At 32.5% G+C, this 10,190-nt stretch overlaps 1 protein-coding gene across 1 annotated transcript; it reads right to left on the bottom strand.

Annotated features, from left to right (window-relative positions):
• Positions 1–6,655: 6,655 nt before the first annotated feature.
• Positions 6,656–9,213, bottom strand: LOC141720308 (putative Histone-lysine N-methyltransferase ATXR5). The gene is made up of 6 exons (XM_074522650.1): positions 8,772–9,213; positions 8,213–8,287; positions 7,466–7,680; positions 7,228–7,328; positions 6,918–7,139; positions 6,656–6,815 (listed from the first exon to the last, which is right to left on the bottom strand). The coding sequence occupies exons 1-6, from the start codon at positions 9,211–9,213 to the stop codon at positions 6,656–6,658; spliced, it is 1,215 nt and encodes a 404-aa protein (XP_074378751.1).
• Between the last annotated feature and the right edge of the window lie 977 nt (positions 9,214–10,190).

Raw genomic sequence — 10,190 nt, 5'->3', positions numbered from 1 at the left:
ATTTGAATCCCGTTTGAGTTCAAAAACCCACTTCAGATTAATGGGTTTATGACTTGGTGGCATGTGGTCAACTCTCATATATTATTCCTTTATATTGCTTCCATTTCAATTTTCATCGCTTTCTCCCACTCCTGGCTTTTTCCAGCTTCTTTATAGTGGACAGGCTCTTCAACACCAACCAAGAACAATTCATCCCCTGGTTCTATCTCCTCTGTGTTGTTGTAGATATCTCTCAACCGTCTGAGCTTCTTGGGTTCGTTGCTACCTTCAGAATTTGTGCTGCTGCTCTCATTATCAGAAACCGTATCTGGTGTTGTAGCACTTGATAATATATCTGTTGCAGGACTCGCAGAATCTGTGTGGTGGTTGGACATCCACAGTTTCCAGAGGCTAAGAAAAAAGAAAAGGTGGTGCTCAAACAATAATAAAAGCAAGCTCCTTTAGAGGCCAAGAACCAAGCTAAGAAGCCTGCAACCACAGATTCTGTAATGCCCACTATAACAACTAAGACTCAGACTGAAAAAAAGCAAGTAGAATCAAAGCAGACTAAGAAACAAAGATACAAGCTCAAACCAAAGAGGACGTCGGATTTCAATGAAGACGAGGATGAATATATGCCAACCCAATCTACTACCTCAAGTCAAATAGCCATGCCCATAATGGAATAAGATGAATTCAAGGTTTATCCTGACATAAATTTCCATGGTGAAACCATAATTCTCAAGGATAAACTTATAGATTGAGAAAGCCTACCTCTTCCTGATCTAAACATTCCAATCATATCCAAGCCAAAGAAGACAAAATAAAGAGCAATCAAGAAGGTCAAGCATGTCAGACTTCAATCCAAATCATTGGCCAAACCCAAACCAACTGTCAATAAGGGAGATCAACTCTTCATTTGTTACATCAAAGAATTCTCAGACATAAATCTTTATCTGGATGAGCTAGAAGAAGGTAGAGCTATTGATGCTTATAAACATCTTCCAGAAAGATTAGTCTTCAGGTACAAGGGTGGAAAAGAGATGACTTGGCCACTTCACAGAATTTTCAATGAAGGCTAACCTGTTTTGGTGAAAATTTTATCCTCAATAAAGAAGAATTTTGGATTCAACATTGTTGCTAAGAAAATGGTACTAAATAAAATTGAGGAGATAATGAACATCAAAAGAAACCCAAATGCACTCCCAAGAGTATTAACTATTCTATTCACTAGATAAAGAGTGCATTTGAGGCCTTACTAGATAATAGAGTTCAAAGATGAAAAATGCATCAGAAGATTCTTCAGATTGGAAGATCAGCTTAAGATTTTAAGCAATGAAACTCTCATGGAGATGCAAGAAAAGCTGGATCAGACAAATGAGGATAAATCTGAATTCTACAAGCAATTTCAACACCAGATTGAAGAAAATAATGAGAAGTTGGGTAAGAAGTTCTGAATCATCAAACTCTACCTCTATCAAATCTGTTAACAAGAAGAAAGTACCCAACACTGCTTGGGTTGCTAAACCCACTTAAACTCATTGTGCGCAGGGCAAAAAGAAAAAAGTCATATGGATCACAGATAGTGGATACTCAAGACATATGACAGGTGATATGGCCCTGCTATCACAGTTTGAGGAGAAGGCTGGTCCATTAGTGACTTTTGGAGACAACAGCAAAGGTTTCACAATGGGATATATATGGCAAATTGATTTCTGGAAATGTTGTCATTGAAGATGTAGCACTGGTAGCTGGTCTTGAAGTAAATCTTCTCAGTGTCAGCCAATTTGCAGACAAGGGTTTTAAGGTTTTATTTAACAAAGAAGAATGCACTTTTATCAGCAAGAAAACTGGTGAAGTTGCTCTGAAAGGAACAAGGAAGGGAAGCTTGTTTGTTGCAGAGTTGGACTCAGCAAATGAGGATGGAATTTGTTGCTTCTATACCAAGGCATCTGTAGAGCAAAGCAAGTCATGGCATAAGAAGCTATCTCACTTGAATTTCAAGGCAATCAATACTCTAGTTAAAAATGAGTTAGTAAGAGATATGCCTAATCTGAAATTTGCTCAAGTTGAAGTCTGTGATGCTTCTCAAAAATGTAAAATAAAAAGATCAAGTCACAAGAGTAAAACTGTGAATTCGATAAGTGCACCTTTGCAACTTATTCACATAAATTTATTGGGACCAATTAATTTCCAGTCAATTTCAAGAAAAAGATATGCACTTGTGATGGTGGATGACTACTCAAGATATACAAGGGGTAGAATTTATGCACTCTAAAGATAAAAATCCACACATCATAATTGAGCACATCAAGAAGATTGAAAAGCAGATTGAAGATCGGAATTGTGTGAAAAGATTGAGGAGTGATAATGGAACAGAGTTCAGGAATGCAACCTTAACTGAATTTTGCAAATACAAAGGCATTATTCAAGAATTCTTAGCTGCTAGAACACCTCAACAAAATGGGGTAGTTGAGAGAAAGAATATAACACTAGTAGAGGCTGCTAGAACAATGCTGCAAGATGTAAAGTTACCAACTAGTTTTTGGGAAGAAGATGTGAACACTGCCTGTTATACTCAAAACATATATCTCATTAACATGAATCTTGGAAAACCACCCTACTCAATCTTGTCTAAAAGGAAGCCTAATGTGAAGCATCTTCATGTGTTTAGAAGCAAGTACTATGTTTTGAAGGACAACTCTGAATATGTGGGAAAAATTTGACTCTAAAGTTTTTGAGGCAATTTTTTTTGGGATATTCATTGGAAAGAACTGCCAACAAGGTTTATGTGGTTGAACAAAAGAAAATTATGGAAAGCACAGATGTTACTTTTGATGGTGACAAGTGCCCAGGCTTGGAATGCCTTGATGAAAATGAAGCAGAAGCCCTAAAGTTTGAAAATCTCAACATTGATAGTGATTCTGAAGATGAAGTCAACACACATCATAGAATAGATGAAAAGTCAACTAACAAGTGAATCATGAGAATGGAAGCTCATGGACCTGAATTTGATAGCACAAACTCAGGGGGAGAAAGAGAGAAAGGTTCTGCAAGTCATGTCAATGGTGAATAAAACACATAAAACTCAAGTCAACAAACTCATACCAGAATGAGGGATAGAAGTCACACTAAAAAAGCAATTATTTGTGATCCAACTGCTGGAGTGAGGACTAGAATTACAACTGCAAATGAATGCCTTCATGCATGTTTTCTTTCACAAGTTGAGCCAAAGAAAACTGAGGAAGCTCTTCTTGATCTTGATTGGATATCTGCTATGCAAGAAGAGCTAAATCAGTTTGAGAGAAACCAAGTTTGGAAACTGGTTCCTGCACCAAAGAACAGAAGTATAATTGGAACAAAGTGAGTGTTCAGGAAAAAAATGGATGAAAATGGAACACTCACCAGAAATAAAGCAAGGTTGGTTACAAAAGGCTACTCACAAGAAGAAGGAACTGATTATGATGAAACTTTTGCTCCAGTTGCAAGACTTGGAGCAATAAGGATTTTTCTTGCATTTGCTGCACATTCAAATTTCAAGGTATATCAAATGGATGTGAAGAGTGCATTCCTTAATGGTGAGTTGGAAGAAGAGGTTTATGTGCAATAACCACCTGACTTTGAAGATCTAGAATTTCCAAATTTTATATACAAGTTACTCAAGGCTCTCTATGGACTAAAACAAGTACCTAGAGCTTGGTATGCCACACTATCAGAATTTCTGATTAAGCATGGATTCACTAGAGGTACTATTGACAAGACTCTCTTCTACAAGAAGTATGGTGATGATATGATCCTAGTTCAGATCTATGTGGATGATATTATCTTTGGTTCTACAAATGAAAAGTTTTGCCAAAGATTCTCTAAGCTTATGCAGAGTGAATATGAAATGAGTATGGTGGGGATATTGAGTTACTTTCTTGGAATTCAAGTCAGTCAAAGAAGTGATGGAATCTTTATCAGCTACACTAAGTATATCAAAGATTTGTTGAAAAAGTTTGGTATGGTTGATTGTTCACCTGCATCTACGCCCATATCTACAGCTACAAAGTTGGATGAAGATTAAAAGGGAAAGAGTGTAGATATCTCAAGCTATAGAGGAATATATATATATGTCTGTGTGTGTAAATAGCTTAAACTTATACAAAAAATGACGTCAAGAAGTACTAAAAGAAAAATAATTGGAAAACCTCCAAAGCAACCCCATTGGTCACTTTCCGAACTTTTATGTGATTAAAATATTATATCTCACACCAATCAATCAAATAGGTTGGTTGAAAAATTTAATATGTCTAATTGCAATCATGTTTGGTCCTAAAGTTGGTTGCAATAGATAAATATTACCGACTGTTGCCTCAGTCGGTAAATTTGTCTGTGTAATTACCGACCAATGTGGTTGGTATATAGTCAGATGATAAGTTAGATTAAAAAATAGAAATGACTGGCTGATATCGACCGTATTGTATGAGTTCGATCGATATACGATGAATATAGTCATTGTTCGCATAAATCCCAAGAAAAGCCACAATCGGTCATGATTAAGTAGATCAGTCGTAATAGTTGGTGGGTATTGGTTATATCATGTCTTAAAAATTTGCCCGATAGTTTTAAAGCTATCAGGAAAATTTTTAAATTTCAAATAAAAAACCAATAATTAAATTCATTGTTCATCATTTACAATCCAAAAAAAATTAAATCGCAGTTCATACCTACACCGAATAAATTAACATAATTAAAAGAAAAAAAACAACATTCGACATTCTCTAATATGGATGTAAGTCATCTTTAAATACTCGATCACCTTCAATTGCTCTTCAAATTCCTCCATCATGATCCCACACTTGTCCATCTCATAAATTAGTTGATTTTCGATCTTCTTCTCCTACATCTTTTGTTCAAGCTTTGATAAGTTTTCCTTCGCTTCGGTGAGTTACCGGACGACTTTCCTGTAGAAACGATCTTTCGCATCCATGCCTACATTTATAAAAAATACAAACAAAATATGTTAGATCATATATATACTCCATATTTATACATAAAGACATGCGCGCATGAACACACACACTTATAACCATCATCAATATATATATGTGTGTGTATGCAATATACCTCAAGATTAACTTATAAATTTTGAAACAAAATCAAAAGATGATATAAACTATAAGTATATAGATCATATGCATGTATATATAACCATAATCGGTCAAAAAACATAAACACTTCATTTTCTGATAACTGCAGAGAAAATTAGAGATCATCTTTTTCACCCGAAAAAAACCGACCAACACCCGATTGGTATACTGGTCGAAGTTAGCTGATGTGTAGATCAGTTTAACGGTTATTCAACAAGGTTTGACTTTTACATTTATCGACCGAACAACATTCAATTTACTTGATCAGAATTTTGTTTGATCTAGACACCACACGAGCAAGAGTAAAAAATATTTGACAACCTTTGACCGTGGTCATAATAAGTGGTCGGTAATACACATATACTGATCGCCATTATCTGTAGGTCATTATTGTGTTTTAAATTCCAACCGATATTTCTGCACGGTCATTTCTTGTCATTATTTTGAGTTGGTCGAAATAAGCTGGTCAAAAAAGCCATATTTCTTGTATTGTGTGTTTCGTGTAGTGTGATATCTTCCCTAACTAGTACATATCACTTACTTTTTACTTTTTGATAGCTTCATTTCTCTCTCTCCCAATTCACAAGTAAATTTGATTATTAAAAAATAAGTTAGGACGTAGGAAACTAGATATTGCTTGGAATCAGACAAGTTTTGTATCTTAGAGGACTAAGTATATATATATATATTTCACATAAAGTTTTAGAAATTTGTTGAAGTTGCTCTTTATTATAATAAAATTTGATTTGTAATTTTCTTGGAAGTATAGGCAGGTGCTACACCAATGGACTATGAAAACTACATGAACACTTACCATTGTTAGACTGTAATATAAATTCATTTTTATTAGGCCTTCTAATTTTAACACTTTATAGTTTTAAAATGAATTCTTTACTTAATATGGTATCAAACTTATGAAGGAGCTCACAAAGTTTGACTCAGTGTCAAATTTATCACTTATTTAATACAATATAAAACATGTTAAGTACTTTTGTGAGTAAACTTGCCCCTATGCATAAAACTGATCTTCAAAAATTTGTGATTTTATGTGTCAAATGAACAAGAATATATATATAAATATATAAATTTGCAAGAGGAAGGAACATAATTCTATGTTTGGAGAAAACAAATTTATGGAAGTTGATTAGAATGTGAGATTTAGGGGTTAGAGAATAAAATTACAATTTTTCTAAAAAATAATTTCTTCATGGTGGTGAAAAAGGAAACTGTGGATTAGCTCCCCAATGTAGGTTACATGTGTGTAATGCTGGAGAGGTTGTGACACTTTCTTAATGTTTTATATGTGACTTATACAATACAGTGGTTTCAAAATATATTATGTAATCTCTTGATTTAGTTGTTACAAATTTATTCTATTCATTGCAGATACTAAAATTTTTAACTATTATAAGTCATTAATGTGAAACTACATATCAACAACTACATGTATTATACGTCATTCAGCCTTACTAAAATATATAACAAAATAACAAATATCAAGAATGAGTACATTGGTAAAAAAATGTTCATTCCTACGATGCCTCCTAAATAAAATATTGTGTATCATATCCATTATCTTGTCCATTATAATCGTAACAAAGTCGTTCTCCCTTTTTTATATTACGAAGAGCGATAAGATAAACATGACATTTACCACGAACATTGTACCTCACAGATTTGAGGTTTTTCTTCTTTCTTCCCTCCCTGTATTTTTACAGCACTAGTCAATATTTTGGTATGGGTATCCATATTTTCTAGACAATGAAAAATATAGAATTAAAGGGTATGAACCACATAAATACTTACGCAGAATGGTTGTTAATGCCACTGATGAAGCCAGCTATATTTCCCCGCTTGTCAGGGCAAATAAAGAGACCATCTTCTTCTTCTGAGTCTCTGTAAGTAAGGAGGGTCATAAAGCTATCAAAATTCTGATCATCTCTCCGATTCCTGACAAAATCTACATCTCCTGTATACTCAGCAAGAAAAGTCATGGCTTTGATTGGACCATCGGCTTCAACTTTGTACCTGGAAATGCAAAAATGCATAATTAATATACATTCTATCTGTATAATTAATAACAAAACCCAATTAATCTATGAAATATGTTGTATACCCTTCCACTTCATCAAAAACAACTTTAAGAGGAGGACATTTTCCTTCTTTCATCATTGCTTTACATTTCTTTATTGTTATGTAATCTTCTGTAGATAGTTCCTAACCATATAAGAAATATAACATTAAATACATTGTGCATTCAATTAAGATAAATTCAAAAAGAAAAGAACATTACTTAACAAAGGAAACAAGTTGTGCTCATATAATTACCAAGTATAAATTTAAAATGTATATACCTGGATGTCATCTGCCTCATACTTGGATTGATTAGCAGATTTAGGAGCCATGTCATGTGAGTATGTCAGTCTATCACTAAATGCTACGTTCTTACTCTGCAGAGCAAAACGTAGAGAATCCATTTGTCTGTTCCTACTCTCAACATCATTTGCTCGAATGTACGGAAGAAATTTTGTAGATTTTTTTGGCAAACGTTTACGCCTTTTTTGAGGACCTAGAATATCAACAATATATAAGATAACTATCAAAATATTAAAATATTGGTGGCATGGATTCAAAAATATGAGGTCATGACAATAATTTATAATACAACTAAGTAATTTATAATACAACTATAAGTAGAAAAAATATTATGAATCATGTTTATTTTTTTAAATACATTTTAATAAAACTCAAGTAAGATAAATGTCAATTATTTACATTTGTAAAGAAACAATTTTTTTTAATATATATGTGAAAAATTAGCACATCTTTAGTTGTACCTAGTTAGTTTAAATGATGTACACAACTTATATATTTTTTTATGGTCTGTTTTTGCTTTTGACAAGATTAGTACTAATAAAACAATATGCTATTGATAAAATGCAAAATTATGTCACATAATATGGAAATTGGCAAAATTAAAATTAAAATTAAAACACTTCATATACTAAATAACAATAAAAATAGATTAACAACATATATATATATATATACACAATTCCAAAAATGATCAATAACTTGATTTAAAAATAATAAAATCTTACCTTCGGGTGAAATATATTTAGCTATAATCCCAAAATACCTCTTTCTTGATTTACTAGATCCATCTCTGGTTGATTCTGCAATATAATCAAATCAAATTTAAAAAGAAATCCCAATTGTAAAATTAAATAAAAAAAATTTCAGGACCACATTTTTCCTATTTACAAACACACAAAGTTCTACCTTTTTTAGTAGAAACCTTCATTATTGAAACTAAAAATACAAATTTATCATTTAATGTGTAGATTTTAATTATGTGAATTACATTTATTTGTACATTTAATTAATAATATAATAATAATAATGAATTTTAGCTAAAATTTATTTACATTTAGATATATTAAAATTTCAAACTATTATTATCATTTGCCTTTAGTTTGAAATCAGAATTCTACAACCAGTGGTTTATTAACAATCCTAACAATTGTAATCTCAAATCAACACTTAGGTCACAACAATTATTACTAACTTGTATTTCAGATCCGTGCGACTAAAACTTAGATATTAATTTTATTAGGACGCCCACAAACATACAATGTAATGAAGTAGAGTGACACATACCTTCTGGGTGCTTACTGCGGCAACCATCACAATACCAGTTTTCAGGGGGAATTTCAAGAACAGCCGGTCTCAGACACTTCATATGAAACCCATTATCACAATCATCACATATCAATATTTGGTCCTCTTTGTCCCCAAATCCACATATCTTACATGTGAGCTCATTATAATAAATATGTGGAGCCACAACAACTTTGGTTGCCTTCAGGAGATCTTCTATATATTTCTCTTTTGGGTGGACTGGGGGGCCGGAGATGTTGGGAAGATGGGGCCGAGAATCGACTGGTATATTAACTTGTTTTGTGGCCTGATATAAATCGGCCAGTGACCTAAACTTGTGCACACACGGGACCTTCTTAGGTGGAAACTGTGGGAGTTGGTTGGGTTGAGAATGTGGGGGGTGGTTGGGTTGGGAAGCTATAGGTGTGTTGAATGAAGACATCTTCAGATCTGTTGTGAAATGTCTGAGCTTGTGTTTTGTGATTGGGGATTTTTGTAATTGAAGATGTTGATGGGGAGAGGGCTTGTGAAAAGTGATTTATAGATACAATAAAGGGCTGAGTTTTCTTGGAGGGGAGTTTTCTAGGGTTTAGCCGCCGTTACCAATATAGCCGTTATCAATATATATTTTAGTAATATATACATTAATTTTTTTTTCAACATATATCATTGTAGTTTTAATAATAATTCTACAATATTTTATAATACTTGATAATATTAAATATATTTTGTCAATTATTATTTTAATTGAATTGTTATTCCAAAAAATGATATGTGTGAAGCAAATTTATCATTTATTTTATCATTTTTATTTCTTCCTTAAAGATCAAATTTAGCACTCTCAATACACAATATGCACACCCTCTATATATCATCATAAATTTACATGTTTCAAAAAATTAACTATTTTCAAGTAAATAATATTTAATTTAATAGGTGAAGGTAGGAGTATTTTTTTCTCAAAAAGTCTTTTTTTCCAAGAGAGAAATGATGTAAAATTTAAACTCCAATTCACATTTAAATTACAAGATTACCAATAATTAAACAAAGTCAACAATTTCATTATTGAAAAATCAAAGGTAAATATTTAATTATGTTATCAAAAGAATAAAATTATGAAACTGAGCTTATTTACCAACTTCAATCCCCCAAATAAAAAGTGGTCACTTTATTTTTTGAATTTTTTTGGATTGTTTTAAGATATGTAAGTTCTTTATTCAAAAGTCTTAGAATTCTTAATTCCTTCATTTCATTGACAACTTGCATGCAATTTTTTTAGAAATACTTCATTGATTCATTGAGAAAACATTAAACTAAAATCAAATTCCCCTCGAGCTAGTAGGTGAGTTAAAGAAAAGCAAAAAAATTGGCCTCTAAAAGTAGCATGAAAGAAATCTTGTTTGATCATAATATTTCAAG

This window comes from Apium graveolens, chromosome 4 (genome assembly GCF_009905375.1).
Source record: "Apium graveolens cultivar Ventura chromosome 4, ASM990537v1, whole genome shotgun sequence".
In the NCBI taxonomy this organism is placed as follows: domain Eukaryota; kingdom Viridiplantae; phylum Streptophyta; class Magnoliopsida; order Apiales; family Apiaceae; genus Apium; species Apium graveolens.
The sequence above is the reverse complement of the archived record's forward strand: the minus strand, read 5'-3'. Positions and strand labels throughout refer to the sequence as shown.